General features: G+C 39.3%; 2 protein-coding genes across 2 annotated transcripts in view; one reads left to right on the plus strand and one right to left on the minus strand.

Moving 5' to 3' along the window:
• The window catches only part of nr5a2 (nuclear receptor subfamily 5, group A, member 2), a 64867-nt gene extending 44061 nt beyond the window's left edge, over nucleotides 1-20806 (plus strand). Inside the window, exon 8 of the mRNA XM_075485569.1 lies at nucleotides 20300-20806. Coding sequence (XP_075341684.1) covers nucleotides 20300-20547 — 248 coding nt within the window. The 3' untranslated portion in view covers nucleotides 20548-20806. The remainder of the gene's footprint in view (nucleotides 1-20299) is intronic.
• LOC142400569 (adhesion G protein-coupled receptor D2) overlaps nucleotides 20787-25473 on the minus strand; it is a 93417-nt gene continuing 88730 nt past the window's right edge. The window contains exon 25 of the mRNA XM_075485566.1: nucleotides 20787-24264. Coding sequence (XP_075341681.1) covers nucleotides 24136-24264 — 129 coding nt within the window. The 3' untranslated portion in view covers nucleotides 20787-24135. The remainder of the gene's footprint in view (nucleotides 24265-25473) is intronic.

Raw genomic sequence — 25473 nt, forward strand, 5'->3', positions numbered from 1 at the left:
GAAGTGGAGGAATAAGTAGCTTAATGAGTTAAGGGACAAAGGGTTACAATGATGGGATGTGAATGCGTGCGTATGCCTGTATGTGTGTGTCCTTATCCCAAAGCTGCTTCTCTCCTCTCTCAGCCGAGGTCAGACATTGCCCGGGGACTGTCATCTCCGACTCTTTCCTAATGAGTCTCCAAAAATGGCCTCCCAGGAAAACACACACATACAGTCAACCAAAACCTTTTTAACATCCCACATCACTGAAGCCAATCATTTAGAGGTAGCTTCACTCAATCTGGCCCATCCATGGAGTTTAAAGAAACCGTGGCATATCTATGATGATTATTTTCCTCATCCTCAGCTTCAAGTCCCTTCTTGCAGATAGGTGTATTTCACAAGGGTCAGTTTGTCCCTTCTTTATCTTCTCTGAACATAAAAGGGGGACAAATAAACAGCAGATGCACATAGATGTGAGCAGGCAGAATGAATACTTGTGGAAATTAAATCTGTAAGGAAAGCGAGAGGAAAAGGGAGATGCAGTAGGACATTGGAGTGTGTATGTCTGTGTGCATGCTTGTGTTTGTTTTGTCACGTTTTTATATGGAGAAGGGATGTTTCTGGGGCTCAGGGTCTAAATAATTTGGCAGAAGCATCATCCATAATGAAAGGCCCACCTGAGGGATGTGTATCGCCCCCGGCAGTGCCTGTTCTCCGGCATTGCCCTGGCCTCCCGCAAAAGAAGACAGACACAGGCGCCGTACATCTGGCTGAGATGATCAGTGTTAGAGGAGGTGGTGTTGGTGGGGATGAGAGAGGGAGATAGGTTAGAGCAAAGTAAAGCCAGGAGGTTTAGAAGTAATGTGACTAATATCATATACAGCTGATCAGAGATGTGCATGTGATCGGCTGAAAGAGGCCTGAGATACGTACCTATTTCCTCCAGGGAATGAATGTGCATAATGTGCACAGCAGTTGGAGAGCAGGTGTATAATCATGCATCTGTGTGTCTGTGTAGACAGCCAGCTGTGCCCCAAGCAGAACCAGTTAAGAAGGAGTGTAGTGAAATGAAGCATGGGAGTAACTATGTACTGATGATTGAACTACAAGATCAGATGCTGCCTCTTTATTAGCTTCATTTAATCTTTAATGATGGCCACTGTGCTCTCTAATAGATAAACGATGTACTCATACCATGAACCGCTGTTTACTGTACTTTCTTACTATACAGATTATCAACATACATTTAAGTAAGTGGGATACATTCGTTTTTATATGTATATATGTAAGCTAATATCTGAAGAGACTCGGACTTATGGAAATCAGAAAGGTTGAGCTGAAACTTTATTCTCCTGGAGAATACTGATTTCTTTATGAGGCGAGCTTTTTATGAAAAAAAAAACAACTTTACTGCTTTTCCACTCCTATCACAATTGCCGTTGTGATTTATCAAAAAAGATCTAATAAATAGCAACTATTTATCATATTAGCCCAATATAAGAGCTGCATCCATCTTTATGATCATGCTTCTTTCAGTTATCATGCAACAGCAGTCCATTTTCTAGTATAATAATATCAAGGGAATGTATTTAACATATACATTTATATTGAGTGAATAACTCACTAAAAAATGTTCTCTGGTGTTTTTGTTAAAGGTTAAGTGAACATAACAGTTGACATGGGACATAAAGTATTCACTCATATCTAATCAAAACCACGTTCTATGGACTACCTCAAATCTTGATGTATTTTTGTTGCCTAAACTTAAGCACAGGCAGGAGTCTTTTTCTTTGCAGGGGGATCAACTTTGTATTGTCAAAAGTATATTTTTAAGGGAAAGCAGTCTCATCATTCCAAGGCAAACCAAAACAAAGAGAAGGAACATATTAATACATTTTAAACTTTGTTTAATCATTCCAGCCCCTGTTTGTTTTTTCAAAAGAGAAAAATGAAAGTTTAAGAATTTTTAAAGTTTAAGAAACTTAAGAATATGTTGATATCCTCCTTAATTATATGTATATATTCACACACACACACACATGTATATATATCTATATATACATAAAATATCAATTTTTTATCCTTTGTGAATAATAAATATTTTAATTTGATGTAAAATATAATAGAAAAAAATATATATTGTTTCACAGAGTCATTTAATATTGATGCTCCTGTCAGGCAATACAGTTGTATCCCTTATGGTGGTACCAGTACCAATAATGTAAGAAGATATTTCTCTTTTGAGTCATGAAAGTACTGTAGTGGTGTTATCAGTATTTCTGTCATCCTCCCTGCCTCCTTTACTTTCCCTCTGATTTCCTGTTGTTTTGTTTGTGTCATGATTATTTTCATGTCATGAGTTCCTCCCTCTATCAGCACCCCCCTCCTTCTCTTTTCTTGTGTGTGGACAATCAGTCACCTCCTCACCCCCCACCCCTGGCAGAGGAGCTTTTAGTTAAGCCAGTTGTCGATAAAGACAGGGATATAGATGTCAGCCCAGCTGTGAGGAGACACTTGTCATGATCTGTGTGTGTTTGTTTTCAGAATTAGACATCCTTTATTTTAGTTTATTGCCTTACTTTATCTCATTCTATCTCTCTTTGTACCATGTCACTCTTTCCTTGTCTTCAGTGAGGGCTTTTAACCTCTGTCAAGGAGGAAATGATCACTCTGTGATCATTGATCTCTTAAGTGTTTATAGTTCTTAGAGCAATGATTGTACTGTATTTCTTGACACTGAGCAACACACACTCAAGAGTTTAAGAAAAGCCTGGGTCAAAGTTCATTAAAGGATTACTACAAGTCGTTCAATGTCAGGACACTGTTAATAGGCCTTTGATTTCCTTTAAAAGGCTCAAAGGCCTAACAGAAAGACTGACAAGTTGCATGCAGTAGGTGATAGAGCATCACTAGAGGTGAGGAATAGGTCACAAGTTTGAAGTCCGGCTGAGGAAAGTGGATTTAAGATTCTATTCTTTCATTCTTCAGGGAACTGACACTTAAATTAACTGTTGGCTGTGTTAAATTTGAATTCGTACCATGAAGCTCCAAAGTTTAAAGTTATGGAAGACAGATATTTTATTTTGGGAGTAGAACAGGAAAGTGTCATTCCTAAAAGAAAATGTTATGTGATCTATGCTTCTTTAAATCTAAAAGTAAAAATTCAAGTATTTATCAACCCTCCCCAAAAAGCATGCATGACTGCTGAATCACAGTTACCATGAAACAGATGTGATGACAGAGGTCAGAGAGTGTTCAGCCAGCAACCAGTTAACCCAGCTTAGTGGGTCAGACCCCATCGGGTGTAATTGGGTGAGACAGGTGCTGCCAGGTCTTGTCAGCGGAGAGGAGAGCCAGAGAACCTGCCAGACCAGCACCGGGTGGTAAATGGTCCCAGCGGAAAGAGCACAATTGTGGACATGGCCTCAAAAGCTGTTCTTTTGCAAGAACAAAGCCAATAAAAAGTGGATGGAGTATGGAAAATTTTAAATTGTGTTTGATTATTTCACAATGTAGGTTTATCTCACTAGTCTCACAAGTAGTTTTCTTAAGTTAGATTTAAATGTATCCCCTTAGGTGGCTTTAGATGCTTAGTTTTACACGTTAAGTTTATGCTTTACAGTACTGTAGGTGAGCTCGTCTTCAGTCTGTTGTTTTTTTTTATATTTCTTTTTTTTTCTACAGGGATACATGTGATGTTGCAAATGTGCCAACGGGAAGAAAGTGTGGCTAAGATGACAGGGTTGCAGAAGTTCAAGACAGGATTGTAAAGCCTTCTTGTCTTAGCATTTCATCAAAAAGGGAAAAACATTTCAGTTTAATGTTTCCATTAATGCTGGCTGGAACTGGATACCAGTTGCAACCCTTTTCTACTGAAGACAAAAGCTAGCTGTTAGAAAGTGTTAGAGTGTGTTTTGTATAGTAAGATCAGAAATGACCAATGCAGTCAAATCCTAAAGGGAAAAAAAAGAAGGGGGGAAATGGGATTCAAGAGCTGCCTCAACTTCACCATTAGCTAGCTGTCAAGTGATTAATCAGTCTCTGAGGTTGGACTTTAAAGACATCCACCTATCAATCCCCTCCCTCCTACCCTCTATCCCTCTTCACCCATCTTACCCTGCACATTGTCTCTTGTCTTATTGCTCTGCCCTTTCACTCCATTTTTGTCCACATTCATCTTTGTACACCTTGATCTATCACAGCTCTATCACCACCTCCACTCGTCCTCATTCATCTTAACCCTCCGTTCATCTTTTTTCCTCATACCTCAACTGTTCCTCCTCACACCTTGCCCTAAAAGGTCTTCCCAACAATCACTGAAACTTGTGTTGAAACTTAAAATGTGCTTAACTATTTGGTTGGAGCTATTTCTCCATACTCATTGAATAAATCTTGGAAAAAGCTATGATCACGCTTATATGATAATTGATAGAAGTCAGTTCCTTAAACAAGTTTCGTTTTGTAGAAATCTAAATCATGTCACCACAACATTTTGGAGACTTCCCCATCATTTTTAATTTCTTTAACTCTCCTTTTCATAAAGAAAAAAACTCCCCACGCCTTGAGACCAGTAGTATGACACATTTATCATTACCATGATTAAGGCAGCCTGTGCGGAATGCAGATTTTTTTTTTCCTTCTTTTTTAGCACTTTGAGGTCAGACACCAATCTGCTGACAACAATAACACAGCAAACCTGATTCATCTAGATCAAACAGACTCCTTTTCTTCTCTTTTTTTCTTTCTTTCTTTCGTTCTTTCTTTCTGTCTTTCTTTCACCAAATTACAAAAAATGTAATTCCCAGGCAGGTACACCCTAATTAAGAAAGACCTGAGGCTGCTCACAATCAATGCCCTGATCCCTGGCTAGTGAACATGCACACACTCATGCACCACCAATAAGCCCGGCAAATATTCATTTCCTGAAACGAACTAAATCATTTAGAATACGGTTGGGGATTGAGGTAATGTTGGTTCAATACTGATGCTCATAGAGACCAATGTATGGGTCAAATAATGGAGCATATAACCTGTATTTAATTAAGTTGTAACATTTGACAATTTAATAGGGACACAGCAACATAATAAGGATTTTTTTTTCTTTTTCTTTGTGTGAGCCAAGCTTTCGGCTGGTATGCAAGTCAACAAAATGGAGTCTCATGTGTACCTTTGACCCAATCAATACACAAATGAAGAATGGTGAATGTGTGTGTGAGTTGTTAGTCGCTGGTCTGTGGGAAACCTTGACCTAACATGAAGTGTAACAGCCTTTCATTGCTCCAAAAAGGGACTAGAAAATCTCAAGATAAGCAAGCAAAGTGTGTGTTTGTTCAGAAAACAGCTGAAAATAACAGACAAAATGTAGTTTAATCTGTTTAACCTTCACTGTAGGTACACATAACAGCCATAAAACAAATACACAAATTAATTACATAAAAAAAAAAGAAAGTACAGGTGTAAAAAGAAAAAAAAATTGCACAACATTTCTCAAGGCTTTTATTATGAGAAATATTTGATTATTTACAATTTAGTTCTTTATGTACAATGTGTTTACTATGTTGAGGTGATAAATATTTGTTCACTCCGGGGACTCACATTCCAAGTATAGTATTAGACTATAAATTGTTAAGACTGAAGTTTGGAGTTATTTTCAGTCTGACATGACTTGTAAGAACTTGAAGATGTTGCACATCTCTTACAAAGTCTTACAGTGCATGTGTGCTGTATTTTTGCATTCAGTATAAGTCCCTAACTGGCACTTTATTATATGTCAAATAGCATTTCAAATATCACTAATTTGTGAGGCAACCCTTAACATTGCAGCACAATAAGTATCATTTGATTGCCTTTCAATATTGTGTTATAAGTCAAAGATTCTTTTCCAAAAACCAAACCAAATAGTTAAGTTTTTAAACCTGTGGAGAAGGTTAAAGTGATCTAAATTAGTTGGGTTGATTTAGAAAACAATTAGGGTTAGGACTAAAAAACAGTCCTTTTACAATGTAGCGGTACCATCATGGATGCCATTTTACATTTCACATTCAGTTGTTCCCACACATACTAGAAGTTGCACATTCTTTGAATATAATTATTTGCCTGCATGAACCACTGCCATATGGGCACGTTTTGTGGAGGATGACAGTCTCTGCATAGCACATGTGTGAGACATACAGCGCAAATCACGTTTCACAATGTGTGCGCATAGACACAGAGCCACAAATTGGAGTGAGTGGATTGGTACAATAACAGCTTTAATGAAAAACACTGAAGGGGTGATTGCAAGAACCTCAAACTGTAAACTTGTGTATAAGGTTCATAAAATGTAATCCATGCACCAAATGGCTGCTTCTAGTGCTTTTTCTGTTTTGAAACTCACTGAAGTACTGAGCAAACACATGATGATTAAAAAAGATTGGACCCACATCTATCTTTCAAACAAATCTTTTTACCATCACTCTGTTTACTTCATGCATCATTCTGATGCAGGAAACAAACACTCGAAAAAATGAAAAAAAAAGTTGTTCAAACTTCAATCCTGATGGAGCCAAATCCAGCTCATCATGTGTGAGTGTCCCGACTTCTCTTTCATTTTCTTTCATCTCATCAGGAGTAGGTGGTAGTGTGCCCTGAAGTAATGAACCTAATCCGCCTGTCTGTTTTCTGTCAAATGTAGCTTAAGAAATCTAACATGGTGAGCAGTCAGCTCCTGATGCAGAGAGTCACTTTGTAGGGAATTCCACATAATGAGGCTGTCGAAAAGGCTTTCAGACTTTATCAAGCTATAAAAGCTCCAGGTCTACAGCCTGCCGCTATTACCTGGCAATACTCCGGGCTGTCGTCATTAAGCAGCAGTTGCAGTGAGTTCTGGTGGTGGAAAAAGCATATTGAGGATCGCTGCGTCTTGCTTCTCACTCCCCTTTTTAGTGTTAGTCTCACGTCTCGCTTGCATGCATTCTGATTTTGAATAGATTTTGTCTTTCACCAGATTATCATCAAATGATCCTCATAATTTACATGTTATGCAGCTTTTCCATAACACTATTATCACTATCATTTTGGTAGGCAGTTGTCTATGGTGGTTAGCGCCGTGTCACATGATGGGAACTGTGACTAATGAATATCAAAGTGCATACTCCATGACCATGTATAACTTTTTTTAACTGTAACCATGCATTTTTGAACATCTGAGCCCAACCATGTACTTTATAGAAAAAAAAAAACGGTGGAAAAGAGAGATTTGAACAAGCAATCTCCTGCTTAAAGGCTAAGAGATCAATTTAAACTAAAAATAGAATAGGCCAAGGGGCGTATAACACCACCTACCATCCCTGGCATTTTTGTTTTACTGAAGAGTGATAACTATTAACATATTGCAACAAGAATGAAAACATCATCAGTAGCATGACAGAATTGGTATCACAGAAAAGAACAGAGGAAGGAAAACGTGGCTCCTATACTTTCCTATATCCCTCCTATGTTAGGTCTCTATGTCTGAAAACTTTTGGTAAAGTTTTGAGCTCAATGAGAGCATCTCCAGAATCCTTATTATTTCAGCCCCATTCAACTATCGTGACATTCTACGCTGCTGCACATGTCCTTTTTTAACTAGACAGTGAATAGATTTAATACATTTAAAGGAACCTATATTTGTTGTCCAGACACAAAAAGAAACCCAGTGTCCAGAGGAGGGATTGCAGTCTCATGAACACTTACGGTATATTTCTGTCGGGCCCGATGGGACACGTGTATATCCAGGCAAACAAACCCTATAATTACATTTATAGAAAATGCAACCTCTTTTGTAATCATGAGAGCGACTGCATTTGATGTGTAAAAATGGTCTCCATGAAGGTCGGGATCTCGGTGTGAAAAGAATGACTGTCTTTTGTATATATTTTACAAAATGAGCAGCACACAAGTTAAAATAAATCTAAAGCAGTGATTTCAATACCACTGAGTGCTTCTGCAGGGCAATAATTGTACTTTTCTCACCATTTACTTGCACTGTTGCAAGATAATCTCTTTGTGAAATTCAACACCGAGTTAGAGTCATAACATGTGCAGCCCAGCCTTCAGCTCTGACTGAATATGATGACTGCTGCATGCTGGCAGCAGGTTTTAATACACTTTAACTCACTGCTCTGCTGAAGCAGTACAGGATATATCCCCTAAACTTCCCCTCCATCAATACACTCATTAACTCCACTGCCAGTGAGCACAAATAGACAAATGCTCATGTGAAAGTTTTTTTTTTTTTTTTTCAAACCCTTGTCAACCCCTTTTCCTCCTCTCTCCACTCCCATGTGGGATGATTTAAAGGCAGGGTAGCTATGGAGAAACTGTTGCCCTCCATCTCTCCCTCCTCCCTTCCACTCATTCTCGCTCTCCCTTGGTCTTATTACAGGCTGTCAGTTTATTATAAAACATTAGGAAAGCAGAGGGACACTTGCAGTTACTGTCCTATCGATCGGCAAGGATAGATTCTGTGATTTAGAGTCAGCCTCCGCTCACGACCTCCACGTTCTCGGTCTCCTATTAAGGCCCCAGCGCTTTGCTTTGGCTATTGATGTCTCAACATTAACAGTTACAAGCTGCTACAGAAAATCAATGTTCAACTTTTATTACCAGCTGCATAACGCAGAGGACCTCCCACCAGCTGGCACTTAGTAGTCAAAAGGAGGCACCGATGGTTCGTCTCGTACATCAGGTGTTTTCTAAGAGTTTCTGAGGTGTCACCAATCATATGTATAGCATTTGTGGGCTTTCCCTAGCCAGCTGAGGACTTTAAGTATATAATATAGAAAGGTATAAGATGCCGAACAAATTAGCACATCCTTGGAAATTTGGGTCTCTGAGTCACAACAGAGACTTAAAATTAGAACGTACAGACTAGAGAGTCTGTAATCCTAAATTTGCAGCAACTGCACATTTTTCTAAACTCTCTGAACACCTAGTTCTCTGACACAAAAACACGCAAGTTCAGTACACCACCTAAATGTCATCAAGTTAAAATACCTATCGATCCCCTCAACCACTAGCACCGACCAGCCATCCATCCATCATAAACATCAACCTGGATGTGTGTGTTGTAACGGAGAATTTAAACTCAGGTAGGGTGGATCCAGAGCAGCTCAGGCCTCTCAAACATTTATGAGGGGCTACCGAGCAGCAGTAAGGCAACCCCTCTGGGACAAACAGCCCCCGGTTCTGTACTCTCAGTCCCGATCAATGGAACTCAAGTTCATTACACACACTTTTCAGTCGAACGACGGCAACTGATTTTTTTTTCCCCCTCTTCTGATCGCCGGGCTGCCCACTGCTGGGGCTGTACACTTGCTTGTTTACGTGACTGCGTGTATAAGAGAAGATGGTGAAAATGAGCGTGTACTGATGTGCATTTGGTAGCAGGAGATGGTCCCAGTGGGCAGAGCTTGAGGTTATCATTATGTACATGCTGGTCTACTGCAATGCTAATACTAATGCATTCTCAGTGGCTCTGGTCCCAACGCTGTGCTTGCAGATCTGCTGCTCCTCTCCAATTAAAGACTAAGGCATGTCTGTTTGGGGTAAGAAGGACAGGCCTAGGTTATCTGGGGCCCTACAGAGAATAGGCCCATATTAGTCAAGGAAAACACATTTAGATAACAAATTGTGCATAGATTTGTGCACCCTAGAAAATCCCACTCTGATTAGACTGATTTCTATACAAAATATTACGCAGTTCTTGCCTGTGTAGTTTATTCACTTATTTATTGGGCTTTATAGGAAACATCGTTGTTTCACTCACAAGTAGTTATACAACTATGCTGTGATTTAAAGATCATGAATGAGGAATATTACATACAAACAACAACATACTTTAAAAAAAAACCTATGGAGCTCTCCCCACCACCCTTTAATGGTTATATTTATACTCTGCAGTATAAATGTAACATGAAAATACACGGAGTATATGCTCTAGAGTATGGTTCCGTGGCTCTACATTCTTCCTGCATATTGCAGGTCAAATGTTCACTGAAAAATAATGCAATCAGTTGGACCCCTGCTTTACACAGCAGCCTTGTGAATCATTTGTGAATCTGTAAAAGCTCTTCACTCAGTCTCAGTGGGAGCTACAGTATTACTGCTGCAACTGACATTTCAGACAAAACTTTATGGAGAGACATTTATGACTGCTGTACCTAACAATCTGTCATTAGTGTTACTCATTAGAAGATCATTACTTTACACAAAATGTGAAAGACTGAGACTCATCACTTTGTAGTTTAGAAATGTTGAAATCAGTTTATAATTAACTTAAATTAATTAATCTGTTAATGACTTCTGGCTGACTTTAACGCTGCAAGTGTGCAACTTGGGCTTTGAAAAAAATGCTGACTGGACTGGAAGTAAAAATAATCCTCTGCATCAATCTACCAGTCTGATATTACAAATGGAGCTCACTGGAATGACAGCACTGCCTGGTATGTGGATTGTCAGTCATTGTGTCCCCGTGTGATTATGTATAGTCCAGAGGCATGTGCTTAAACTATGGAAAGCTATCTGGTGGTCAGGTGGCTGCTATAAGATTATACACCCTTTGCTCTTTGAGCTCCTGTGTGTATGCATGTGTGCCTTTGGACAATGTGGTTACAAGATACCTCTGGCAGGGGAGAAAACAGCAGAGCTTTAAGGTGATGAGTGTGTGCATGCTGTGGTGTGTGTGTGTGTGTGAAACCAGAGACAGTGATTAAATGTTTGAAAGCACAGATGATCCAACAGTTGCTGCCTCTTGTTCTCCCTCCCTTTCTCTCTGTCTCTCTCCCCCACCCACCTGTGACCCTCCTCCCTCACTCCTGAACTATCACAGCTCCTTTCTTGTCTCTTTATTCTTGTCCTGAAGGATATTTTAAGCAACAAAGCTCTGTGAGTCCGCTGTGTTAAACACAAGAGACACACGCTGAGAGAAGTAATTCCTTGCCTTTCTTTAAAACAAGGAAAAAATGACATTGTAGTTTTGAAAGAGAAGATTACAAGGAGAGCAACGTAAGCATTGATTTTTCAACCCTCCTGTCATACATATAAGAACCCATGGTTTACACATACATGTCGTCACAAAATAATGCTATACAACATAAAAGAATATCGCTGGGCAATGCTAGACATTTGTTATGTCAACCCTTGGCCTGTGCAAACTGCTTTAGAGCATGAGGTTGTACTTTGGTGCCACCTGGCACTGATATTCAGAGCTCCTGTTGACATCACACTGGAGGTCTTAAAATGTATACAGTGCTGAGAGGTTTTTGTATGACACATGGGCAGAAAAGTCAGCAACCCTATAAATAGTCTTAGAACTACAGATATAAATATAATATAAGTATTTGCTTCACGAGATTTAGGATATCTAGTTATGTAGGGCAGGACAAATTTGAGGAAGAGCCGCTTAGTTGACACCAACTGCACTGCTAATCTTTCCATATGAATAATGTGGTTTGCAAGTGGAGGTAGGGTGTTTCTTGGACAAGATACAATCCCACAAACATTTTAGGAAGTAAATTGTAAGTATCTTTTCTTGTTTTTTACCTTACTTTATGTTGTTTTTGGAATTTTCCTCTTACAGTTAGACACTGTGCCAAAATGTAATGAGCAACTTAATTGCCAATGGCGAAACAGCCCTATTGTGTTTCTTAGAGTTCTTCCAATAATTCTGGTTAATTCTGAAACCACAGCATGTGAAGGACCCAAAAATACTCCCACAACCACAGACCAGTTTTTATTTTTGTAAATTTTATAATTTCCTCGGAATGCCCTGAATCATGCATTTGAATGTCCCAATATTTGGCACAGTAGTAACAAGCAGTGAATATCAACTCCACAAAATAAAAGCCTGCTTTGACAGACTATGTGCAAACATGTCACCTAACATTAGATATGAGGAGGAGGCCTACTGTCATTCCACACTTAGGAATAAATTAAACTTTTATTTGCACTTTTAGTGGAGTTAGGAGTGTAGTAAACTGTACTAGAGGGAGGGTGGGGGTTCCCAAGAGAAGAGGCAAGGAAAAAAGAAGGGATGGAATATGTATAGCACAGTGCTTCTTTAGTCAGCACTCTACCTGCTGGTTCCCATCATCAAATGAGAACCAAGCAAAAGAAGAGGGAGAGTAGAGGGTAGATGTAAAATGAGTCAGAGAAGAAGCAAAAGACAGAGAGGGAAGAAACTGACACTATGGATTAACTGTCCTTCATGCTGAAAATATACATCCCCGGGCGCTTGGCACTGAATTATTAATTCAAATTTGTCAGAGAAAGAATGAGAGAAATCTATTGACGGGGACATGGGCCCTTTAATGGTCTCATTAAAGGGGAGGCTTCCCACACTACGCACCTTCTGTGCTGCTGCAGGAGTTTTCAGGGCAGTGGAGGGCTGGAGGGGGGGTACTTGACCCCCCAATGATTTTCTGTCACTTTATCATAAACAAGAAAGGTTTGACATGCCCCCCCCCTCAGACACACACACACACACGCACCTTCTCAGCACCACCAAACAAACCCTGTGTGTAATTAGCCAACGGGTGCAAAAGTGCGCTGAATGTAAACAAGGTTTGCATGCATGCATTGATACAGACAGACTGGGACAGGAAAAACACACACACACATTACAATCTGTGCCTGGTTGAACTGTTACTGACAGGTACAAATGAAATACAAGGTAAAGTCACAGGGAACCTGAAGAGTCACCTCACAGGTATCAGTAATAATTTCTAATTCATGGGAATTTGATTATTTTAGAATTCCAATGCTCCATAGATAATTTCCACAGATTTCACCAAAGACAGTGAGTTTTCATCTTGACTTCATGCTCATCATAAGATTTGAACCTGTCAGTCAAGTGTTTGTGTCATTAGCTACATACATGACTGAGAGCTGTTTGAGTGGGTGGAATTTTAGTGGAACGGCTCTGTCCAGACAGCAATCAGAAGGTGGGTGAGCAGAGACATGTGGGTGTGCCATTAAGACTGAGGCTGGCTCATTGAAAGGCTTTTCGTTTCACCTCTAGGGGGGCTAAAGCAGGGGGCAATATAAAGCAGAGGTGGGGAGGACTGGAGGGACCACAGAGGGCTAAGCAGGGTTCATTGCTGATTCAAGTCTTTCAGTATCCCTCTGGCAAATGGATTTTCATAATGCTGAGACAATAGAATTTTTTTTCCCAGCAATATGATTTTTTTTTTTTTTTTTTATCTCAGGATGTCAGAAATGCAAATAAGGTTTATTTTTCATTATTTATAAATCTAGCAATATTTGTTTTAACTTAACAGATTCATCATAGCTGATTGAACTAAATGACAACATGCAATAATCAAGTTATTGCACCTTTAAGAGAAGTTCCTCAATATCATTAAGATAAATTGACACCATCTAATGAAAAATTTATTATAAAAACTACAAACACACATCATGTCAATAAGTCTTAACTTTCTCTTTATATTTATTCCCACTGATATTAACCTCCCTGGCCGTGTACCCCTCTGTTGAAGCCCTCACTAAAGCAACCTCAGACAGGACAACGAATTCAGGGTGTAAATTTGCTTTTCCCTTCACCTCAAGATAAATCCCCTGCACCTCCCAGCCAGCATAGGCAATGAGAGAGGCTTGGATCCTTCCTGCTCCGAGCACCATTTCTCTTGTTTATTTTATCAGACCTAAGGCACATTTTTCCCCTCAATGTCTCTCGATCTCTCTCCACCACCTAACTGAGCCCGCTGACCCATCCTTGGGCGACAGAACTCAACCAACCGCTATGCCACGACCTGTTTAGCTTAACAAGAGCAGCTATGTCGTTGGCGGGGGCTCAAATCTGACTTAATGTATCCCCAACTGGACTGTACCTGCATAATTCTCTTTCATAGCTGCATTGCATTTGGTCCCTTAAGAAGCTAAAGAGAGGGTTTGATGGGTTGTCGGGCAAATTGAGCCTTAATGCTTTATTCTGACATGCTGACAACAGGCCATCCCTATTGATGGCCTGTTTCCAGGAGCTGGGAGATCCTTGTTATTATGCATAGCTCGCAAAGAGGATATTTGGCCTCTGGACATTGGGCCCTATGCTAGCTTGAGGGCATGTAGCTAGAGTGTGTAACTGTATGTGAGTGATAAAAAAGTCACTGTTAAAGATAAAAGACCACTGTTCAGAGCTTAATGATCCTTTGTTAAATGATTTAGGAGAGCCAAGGATACTTCCTGACATAATTTCACTTGATTATATACAAAATAAACTGACAAGTGGTCTTGTCAGGAATCATGTTTTAAGACAGTGGATGAGGCGTTTCATTGTTAACCCCGACCTAAGCCCTACATAACCATGGCCTAAGGGAAGCAGTGTGCTCCAGGTGGTGGGCAGGTTGGATAATCAAGCAAAAGCTTGATTCCTAAAGCTCTAACCTACACACATTTACCCCTTCAGAAACAAGGACTGTGTTTGCGAATGTAGTTAACTAACAGAAACTGGCAATCTGAAAAACACACCACCTTCACATATGACTAGATGAGAAAGAAAGCAGGAGTTGAACTATTTTCAACCAAATTTTGTATACTTTTTACCCCAGAGTCCTCTTAGGGGGAGCTGTGTACTATACTGTGTAAACTGTGTGTCTACTTATTATTGCACAACAATCATTACCATGGAGGCCAACTTTTCTGCTGTTCAAAATGCTATTTATATTGGTGATATTGATCACATCATTAGAAAGCCCTAAAATCCAATAGCAGCAGACAGGACATTGCCAAATGTAGTGCCATGCATCCCTGCTTTACAGTTTTATTTCAAAATGTTACATTAAATTATATTGCACGTTTCATATGTATACTGAAATACAGTTTTTGGGAGCTATCACCATGAGAACTGGTATAATAATATGCTAGTTAAAGTAAAGTGAGAAATGTGATGTACTCTGCTATAAGGAAAAATATGTGAAAAATATGTGCAAAATGACTGGAGTATATCAGAGTATTGGATGCTGGCAAACATCCAGTATCATGATACCCCAATCCTAACCCCCCTATGTACTCCAGCTTGTACTTCAAGGTATAATTTAGCTGCTAAAACTGACAATAGACACATTATTTTGAACTCACAGATCCCTCTCATGTATCCTTTGATAGGATAGTTGTGTTACTTGTTATCGTGTTAGCCTTTGGTGTATCAATTCTCAGAGATCCCCCATTAAGTGTTAAGGAGCATATAACTTCAGTTTACCAGCTTTTTTTTTTCTTCCTTGCCTCTAACGTGAAGGCATAGTATCAGAGAAAGGGAATTCCCCAAATGGGACTTACAGGAAAACAGGGAAGCTGGGAGCTCCAGGGAGCAAGGAATCTTGTTTTCTGGTGAGCACAGATAGATGAGGACTGTAATGCTCTAATGGGGAAGCAGAACCTCCTGTAGACAGGAAAAAGAAAGAAAAAAACACTTCCACATGAAATGTTGTCAGTGGAGTATTGATGTGAGTTCAGGTAAGTGTGCCTGCATAACTGCAATACGTTGGTTTGTATGGTGTGGTTCATGACTTTATGATCGTGTGAGAGTATAGGTAGTAAAAAACATTCATTTTCACCAATACAATGTGTAGCATATGTATCAAGGCATTGGAACATAACTCAGATAAAAGCCTGCTAAAGAGTGTACCGTTAACCATGAGGCCATTGATCCTTGCCCTATGGCCCTTATTTGCTTTGATTGCCCCTGCTGCTCTCTCTTATTATTTTCTAACAGACACACACCTTCTCCCAGTCAAGCAGTACACAACTATTGTAGGAAGTCCTTAGTCCTCACTTGATTCTATCAGTTATAAGTCATTGGGTTCTCTTCTACCAACGCCCCCATCCCTGATTGGAGTCAAGCTGATAATGAATCAAGTAGCTGTGGACAATGTTGTCTTGATAACAGTCCAGTAGGGTGCAATAAAGAGGACTTAGCTGGGATACAGGTTCAACTCCTTGCACTTTGAAACACCGCTGCTGTAGTAAATGGTGATTCACCTTTGATAGGCTCATATAAATGTCCGTGAAACTCTCCTATTGGCAGAGCCAAGCCCCGAATACTCATGCAAGCAGGAAGTAACCAGTTTATTTTCCACTCACGTTTAATCGGCCAAGTTTACTGACAGCGGCTCAATAACTGTTTATGACTCAGGAATTTTATGTGTTGTTTCTGTACCCAGCAGAAAACACATGTGAAGTTTGAAAGGCAGAGTGTGTATCGGTTGCATGTGACTGAGAGGATTATTGATTGGGCTGGTAAAAGTATAATATGAGACTATGGGGTTATTTTGGCATGGATTGGTTGTTGGCCCTATAGCAGTGTCTTCTGTAAAGAGGGCAGGATTTGAAATGGATGATAGTTTGGTGAGAAAATGGCATGAATAGAAATGTGGAGAAGTTCTTTTTTTTCAGGATTACGACTTCCTAACTTTTTAATCCTCCTTTTTAAGTGATTAAAATAAAACTAAACTTTTAATAAAAGCAGGACTTTTTGTGTAAACTATGTGTTTGAATTTCCATTTTTGACATAATTTATCAAATGTTGGCCCTATAAAGGTGAGCATCAGATTATACACATCTAGGATGTATCACCAGGCTATCTCTATTAAACATATTATGATCAAATCATAAACATAATGGCACAAGTTTGGTTTTGCAAAGGATGATGAACTTTGACATCAGCTTATGAATTTCTTTTTTCCACACCACATTGTCCACTCTGAGGCATCTCTGAGATTAGAAAGTGGAATAATATAGCAAGTATTTGCCTGAGTGAATGTGCAATGTCTCTAAATGCTGTGTGTGTGTGTCTGTGTCCCTGGAGCTGGTTGATTGTAAGGGTCGTGAAAGTGTGTAAAAGCACATGCAGAGACATACATGCACAGCACAGAGCAGATCTAGTCTAATTAAAAAGCACAGTTGAGATTTCAGGGGTTCTGTGAAAGTGTGTGTGTGCTTTTGCATTAGGTCGCTGGCTTCAGCATGATCGGCCGTCAAATGAAACAATGTATTCTGTGGGACCTCGGGGTTTCCATTTGAGTATTCGGACGCGGCACTGCAACGAACTGTGGCTGTTTTATGTGTAAAAAAAAGTTGATAATTAGTCCCTCAGTGACTGAAGGATGAGATGGAGAGGAAGAGGAGGGGGCTTGGGGGAGGGGGTGGGCACTGAAGGCGGAGAAGAGAGTGCTTAGTGCATTTTATACTCCATCCTGACACTGTCTGGGAATCATTGATCAGTTGTTTATTTTTTGTTTGTTTCTTTTTATTCCCCACTTAGCTATCCTCTCCCTCTTAATCCCACATCCTGCCTTTGCTTGATCAGTAAATGTAAGCAACTTATTTGATTTAATTTTCAGCTAAATTAAGACAAATGTCTTTTTAACCTGAGTATCTTTTTGTCACTTGCCCACTGGTTTTTGCAACTGGGACATGATATCAAGCTATTGTCATTTGTGCTTGTTCTTTTTGGAAGCCCTGATTCATTATTTTTTCAAAGGAGGCACTGGTGGTAATTAGCAATTAAAATGCTGTCTTTTGCCTTATTTTTCTCCTAATTAGCTTGACAGAGACATTGGGTACTAATTCTCTATAATCCCCCCCCCCCTTACTTCCTCGCATAAATTCATGAAACTCCTCTCCATGTGGGTATACTGCAGACATGCAAACAATCTTTCAGGGAAACCATGGTAACACCTCATATGTTTTGGCTATGATCACGGCTCACCTTGTCATGTTTCAGAAAAAGTAATCAAACTAGAATTGAAAGAAACACTGACGTCCCTAAATCGATTATTAACCAGCATGTGGTTTGCTACTGAAAATATCTGTCTATACTTTAGTTTAAAAGAGATGATCCATGCATAAGTAGCTGGGCTGTATCTTAATTATGAGCTCCGTTGTCTCTGTTTTCTCTAATGAAATTGAAAATCCTAGACATGTTAAGCAAGTAGCTCTAGACATTACTTTAATTTGAAACCTATTGGGCTGGCAGGATATGAGCCAGAATAAAAAAAAAGTAATTTTTGTTTTTTTTAAATGGGAATATATGAAAGTACTCAGTGCAGGTTCCTTTTGCATGAACCAGAATGGACATAAATTGTGAACATTTTTCTGTAACTATCTGACTAGCTTTAAAGCAAACAAGACAAAATATTTATTTAGCTTTTCCTACTTTGCAGAAACTAAAAACATTTAACCTGAAGAGAAAAATTGTATTTACCATATTTGACTCTAAGCTTGTTTCCATCTGCAGTTGGCAGACATAGACAATCACTTCCAATTCACAATTTTTGTTCTCGTTTTCGGGAAGATTTGAAAGCAAGTGCTCATTTTGAAGTTGAATGGTGGCTATAGTCAATTCTCTAGTATTTTATTAGTGAATTAGGCAGTGAAATGGAAACTTTCAGAACATATAGGCCTATAGACCAAACTTCTACCCACATTTTCCCAATCTTCCGAAATAATGTACTTGCTTTTCACTTCATTTCTTTCCCAGGTGGACTGATAGAAATACGTTTTCTTTTTTTTTCTTTCCCTTGTTGACCTGCGTAGGATGTCAGCATGTTAACGCTTAAAGCACACTGTGCTGGGTTAGCTTATGTAAGGTTATATTAACGGTTCTCTGACGGTGAGAGCTGGTTCAGGAGTCTGAGAGGGGGACAGACAGCTGAGTGGCAGCAGGAAAAAGCACATGTCATGTTTGTTTGGAGGCTCCGTTGTCACAGGCAACACACCTCTCTCTGTTCCTGCCCTCCTCTTGGTCTTGTTTTTGCCCCACAACATGTCAACTAGAGGTCAGGACGAGCAGTTACATGCAAGTTACATGCAAGCTCACACATACTCTAGCAACACAAGAGCACACCCGAAAAACAGATTGCAATAGCATGGTAGAGTGCATCATCGATGGAAGTGCCTTGAAGGACCTGCCTCTCATTCTTCAGACCTCATTAGCTGCTGATTTATCCCCCCCCCCCCCCCCCCCCCCCCCCCCCCCCCCCCCCCCCCTTCCTCCTAATGCTCTTTGTGGGTGGATGGGGTTGCATGTGTGTGTGAGTAAGGATGTGTGTGTGGGAAGGGGTACCGTGTGAGACAGGAAGAAATACCATGTATATGTTCATATATTAGAGTATATGTATGTCAAAGGCAGAAATGTAGTCTGAAGAATGGGTTATTTTAGCATGTCTGTGTGTATTAATGCGGAGGTGCCATGTATACATTGGGTTCCTGCCACTCCAGAATAGCCCACTGTGAGCACACTCGACCTGGGGTCAAACAGATTAATAAAAGATCACACACACGCATACAGGGCTGCTACCTGATTAAACATTCTACAGCCCTGCGCTTCATAATTATGACAAATACTCAAAGCGCTCTGGTTCGCCATTATCCATTTAGCAAATTTTTGTCCTGTCTTGCAATAATCCTTAAACCCCCAGTGAGCTTATTATTGTCAAGGAAAAGTGCTTATAGCTGTGCAGAAAGGTGGAATTTTAGAAAGATGCACAATGTATTTTGCACAAGGAATTAATAGTGAAAGAAGACTTTCCACCAAAATGAATTCCTTCTCATGAACTGGACTGAATGTAAAGTTAAGCTTGTTTTTTTTTTTTTTTGCCATCATTGATCTTCTTAGAAAACTTGAATCTGTTTTTTAATACGGATTTGAAGAAATTCTATTTTCTTGAGATAAACATTGACTAAAGATGAAACAAGCTGGGGACAGTGAGGGTTTTAGGTTAAGGAGCAGCTGTAGCACTAACACAACAATAACTCTGCCCTACATAATTCATTGACTCAAGGGGAATTTATCTCGGAAGAACAACCTTCTTGTCTTTACCTGATTCCCTCTACACTGTCGTCCCAAGAGACGATTCAGAGGGGGAAAAAAGAAAGGAGGGGGGAATATTTCATCATGTGGTGCGTTTTAAACCAAATGAAAATGAGCTACAACCAAGGGAGTCAACTTGTAATGCTGTCCCTTGATAAATGAGAACACCAATTACTCTAACCTTTATGTGTCTGTAATATTATAAGATACAACCCTCTGGGTTATTTAGGCTCAATACTTGTTTTGTCTCCAGTTTGAGAACACTTACACCTTGTAACTGCTTTGTTTGAAACATTAGATGTCTCAAAATAGATGCATCCTACATCCTCATTTTCTGACAGCAATTTACTGTAGCTAAGAGAAAATCTGAACCCTAAAATTTTGTTCATTATTTCCCTTCATCTGCTTCCTTACTAACACAGGGACAGGGTTGAAATGTTTGTGCTTACCCTTCTCTGCTTCCTCCTGTAGATGTGAAGAACCTGGAAAACTTCCACCTAGTGGAGAGCGTCCAGGAGCAGGTCAACGCAGCGCTGCTGGACTACGTCATGTGTAACTACCCGCAGCAAACGGACAAGTTTGGCCAGCTGCTCCTCCGGCTGCCTGAGATCAGAGCTATCAGTCTGCAGGCCGAAGAATACCTTTACTACAAACACCTGAATGGCGATGTGCCCTGCAACAACCTGCTCATTGAAATGCTACACGCCAAAAGAGCCTAAAATGGGACCGTCGCAACCTGTACTGCAGCTGCAAAGACATTCTGAGAGTTATTCTGTTGCACAAAAACTCAACATTATGCTTTCACCAAACCGAACCTCGACCTCATGCTTGACTGTGTGAAGATGAGGAGAGTGGAGAGCAGAAAGTGTCAGAAACTCTTGCTTATACTGCGCTCCTTTTGTTGTTGAAGTAACTACTTTAAGTGCAGATTTGGAGACTCATAATGCGCACAGATAAACAGCATTTGGATCCCTTTATTGAAAAAAAGAAAAGAAAAAAGATTAAAAAAACGTCCACAAGAAGTTGCTTCTCCTCAACCACAGAAAAGGACAGTATTGAGAGGAAAAAAGAAAAACACTTGAAGCAAACTCTGCATTTGACACCACACGATGATAAGCAAGACTATCAGTCTGCCAGGCTGCGACCTTTACAATTAACAGTCCCCAAATGATTTGGCAATGGTAATAACACGAGGGGTTTTTCTGCTGAGAAAGGAAGCTGAATAATACTGCCCATCTTTCAGACAGCTTTGTAACTACAGGTTGACGATCCTCCTGTGACTTCTCTCACTTAAACTGGCTTTCAGCTGTTGTTTGTACTGTAAAGTCAAATGGACACGCAGACAACCAGGCAAGAGACTCTTACCAACCACCATGTCTGTTCTTTTTTTTTTTTTTTTTTCCCATATGACGCCTGCCACGGCAGCTCGACCTAACTGAGAAAGGAGGACAGACAAATAATGAAAGAAAGCTCTAAAAAACAGAAAGTCTTCAATGAACAAAATGTTAAAATAAAAGGACAAGGTTTTTTGTTTTTTTTCTCTTGTAATGGAAGTAGTTTGTTCTTCACAGTCACCTTGTTTTTCCTTTTCTTATTCCACTTCCCCAGAATCATCTTTAACTATTTACCTCAGAAAGACCAGTGTTAGATAAATTCAATGAATAATGTCAGCATAAATAATTGTATTATAAAGCATTTTCCTCCCCCAAAACATCCTTCCTCTTTATAATTTCTTTCAAACTGGAACAAAAAAAGTGTGATTTTGGAGTTGGAGAAAAATCGATCTAGCCTTTCTCTGAAAAGACCAAAGCCTGCTGCAGAACAGGGGAAGGAAATTACTAATACCTTATTAATCAGTGTTATAAGAGGAAAAAAATTTGTGATGTCACAGTTATGTGAGTCCTGCCTTATTTCATTACCATGCTAGCTAACCACGCAGATGTGAATGAACATATGTACAAATATATATATAAAGTATTAATGGTGTAAAAAAAAAAAATTAAAAAGAGTAATTCAACAGGTGTTTACATTCATGTGGTCATATGGGAGAGAACTGTGATGAAGCATAAATTGCAAAGCAATGATTTCCTTAAAAAAAAAAAATGAAATCAGCAAAATGACGAAAAAGATCCCTTTGGTTTGCTTCCTTTGGTGTGTGTACAGTGTTTAATTTTTTTAATTTGTTTTAAGTAGTACTTAAATGATGTCGTGAGACACTAAAATCAAAGAGGAATCACACTTAAAATATTAATTTTTGTGTCTGCTGGCATTCAAATATTTGTTCTTTGAGCATTGCTGTGTAAGGGTTCTGTTTCACTCTCAGCATTTTATTTGTAAAGCCTTTTATTTTACTTTTTTTATTTACAATTCTTTGACCTATTTGATGTACAGTATGTCACATGTTACGCTTAATAATGAAGATAATTTATTGCGTCGTTGGGTCTCCATCTTTGTGTTACATGACGTGATGTGTCCACGCCAGAATAAATTTGTTTACTGTAGCATGCTCTTTGTTTTGTTTCCATGAGTGGTTCTGAGATACAGAAAAAAAAATCCCTTCAGTTTAATGTTCCTGTAGGTCTGTACATTGAAAAGCATATTGTATTTAAGTGGGTTGTTGTAAAAGATTTGTGCCACAGCAGTTTTTCTTATTGAATTCCAACCTGCATCAATGTTCTCTCTAGTTTGCTTTTACACCAAAGACTGCATCTTCCCGTTAGCTGTGACTTCTAGTATTGTGTCCAAAATGAACAAAACTGGCTTCTTTTTTGTGACATATTATAGCCCACATTATCCTCACAATCTCTCAAATTTCTCCATTTGTACAGTAGCTATTACAGTTTTTATCAAAATGTCCCCACTCCCTACTCGCATTACGACCTGTGGTGTTTATTTGTTTATCATGTCAACATTTTGTTAAATGAGTCATGGAATGATCAAAAGTCTTTCTCGTGGCATGTTTAATGTACAGAAAATTCCCTGAAATTCCGTGTCAGTAAGCCGTTTCTTAATTCCGACTCTCACCATCTGTTCCCCTACTTTACTTTGTCTTCTGATCAGACAATCTTTTGTATCGTCCACTCAAATTCAGTGATACGGTTCTGCAGCTGCCTTGGACTTTCTGTAATATGTAGGTGAACTCCATACCACATGCGGGAAATACAGTTGCAAATGAGGCCATTGCAGAAGTCATGCTGTTTGAGTGGTTTTTGGCTTTCCAGTCAGAAGTTTGCTTCACATAAAAACTAAATTAAGCTGCACGAATAATGTCAAACAGACTTGTATGCAGGTGAAATGCTTTGTCAACGAGATATTGTCAACACCTGGAGAGAGAAAACATCAAACTGCCATTCCCTTCCCGCTTGTCTTTGACTTCTGCTGTTTTTGCTGACATTCTGAATGGTCCTATCATGGCGTGGTCCTGGGCAGAGCCTCTCTCTGAGGCGAACAGAAATTTTCCTCGTATTTCAATAAACAATTATTATGCTTATAAACACCAGATTCTCACTTCGTCGTCACGCCAATGCTGCCCACATTCATTTCATGGGTTCACTGTGCAAAAGGATATAAAGCCTTCCCTATAAATTCTTATAGCACCACAGTCTGTAGGAATGACAAATGAAATAAATAAATTACAAAGTTACAGCACTATGAAAAGTAATTAAGGAAGAAAAAAAACTGTCAAACATAATGACAATCCGTATGCAGATGTCAGAAATAATACACAGTTTCACTCATTCATCTTTCATGTGACATTTCGTGGCGTTCTGGCATATATTTGTTGGCTGACAACCAAATGACAAAAATACTGTAAGAGTGATCATAAGAGATATATGTCTGCACTTGAATTAAACCACAGATATCAATGTTACACAAAGTGGAATCAATTCTACTGTACCTTTATGGGACAAATTGACACTTTCTGAATTACCTGTACAGCTAGAAAAGTCAAGAAAGATAAAAAAAAATAATAATAATAACAATAACCACACACAAATGTCCTATAAGTATAAACTTGAAGGTTTGATAAGTGACATATCGGTGGCATCATGCTAACCTATCACCCAGCACATATTAAAGACAGCGTGAGGCCTTACTCACTGAAAGCATGATACACAATGATGATGATACACAGAACAGACACATTTTCCTGTTTCTCTGTAATTACTGTTGGTCACAGACAATAACTGTCAATCTAAAGAGATGAGGAGAAAGTTGAAATAATAAAAAGACAAACACATTGCGCAAAGTCTGTTCAAAAGCACAAGTCACAATATGAAACCACAATCATCGTCACACGACCCAGATCAGTCTACGTAGCTTTTCTGAGGTGCAGGACTGCGAGGGAAACAGGAAGCTGCAAACTCAAGCTCCATGGGAACATGAAGATTACAACCAGGCGGCGGCAAGGCATCCACTTCTGGACGAGGACTCTCCTGGATGGAGGAAAGGGATGGGTAAGTATAGAATCAGTTTAGATAAACATTATCTATTCAAACTTGAATAACATAAGGCCGACATCAGTGAACATCTGAAAGAGGACAGGACATTTCCCACTTTGCATCAGGACAAAGTTGACCGCACATTGTCACTGAAGGGGCTTGAAGATGTATTGCTTTAGGTGTTAGCAGGGTAATATCCTGCTTAATTATCCTATCCTGAGAAGGACCTTTACTACCACAGACACACCCATTTGTAAATAGAATATATTTTTCAATTTCATTATAGCTATCAGACTGCTGCAGAGTGTTTGTGAAAATACTACATTCAAATCATGAATCGTGACTCAGTTACAATTTCCAACAACTGTGTCTCATGATTTAAAACAAACTTTAAATTATTGTTCATTGAGGGAATTAACCTGAATTAAGGTATTTCAATAACCTCTTTGAGCCAAAAAACAAAAACTGTTTTAGATCAAAGGCAATGAGCTTCTGCGGAGCTGTTTTACTCCTTCTGTTTCCATTTTTTGCAGCAATTATAGTTTCAGTTATAGCATCATCACTTTTGCTACTTTAAATTGACTTGGCATGGGGTTCACTGACATTCAAAGGTCTTTACTATTGTAACAAATAAAGCTATGTGAAAATACATAGCCTTGGCTCGTAAATCTTTTTCTTTATTTCCTTGTGTCTTGTATCCAAAATTATACATAGGATGGCAATAACTTTGCTGGTCTGACATGATACTACAACAGCACCGTTCCTTTTGTCCTATCAACTCACTAACTTACCCTCCGCCTGTCTTTCTCTAAACTTTTCTGTAAAGCAAATGAATGCCCTCTAATCTAAACAAGAAGTTTCCTAAATATTACAACAAATAACCAAATAAATCTTAAAGAAAGCAATAATAGCCAACAGGTTTCTTTCTTTACAGTGTATTTATGAATCGAACAACATACCAAACTTTTAACAATATAAATACATTCTTTGAGCAAATGATATGGGGGATCATTTAATTGCTGAGGCGATAAAGATAATATTAGTGGTGTTCACGTGCAGCATTAAGGATGCCGGTCACAGACGGGCAAGCAGCCAGCTCGATTCCCGGCGCACAGCGTTGCAATCCTCACTTGGAGCTTGGCTTGCAGTGCCTGGCCTCCTGTCTGTAAATGTGTTAAACCTGCTTTCACTCGCTCTGAATTT

The sequence above is a fragment of the Odontesthes bonariensis genome, chromosome 15 (assembly GCF_027942865.1).
Source record: "Odontesthes bonariensis isolate fOdoBon6 chromosome 15, fOdoBon6.hap1, whole genome shotgun sequence".
In the NCBI taxonomy this organism is placed as follows: Eukaryota; Metazoa; Chordata; class Actinopteri; order Atheriniformes; family Atherinopsidae; genus Odontesthes; species Odontesthes bonariensis.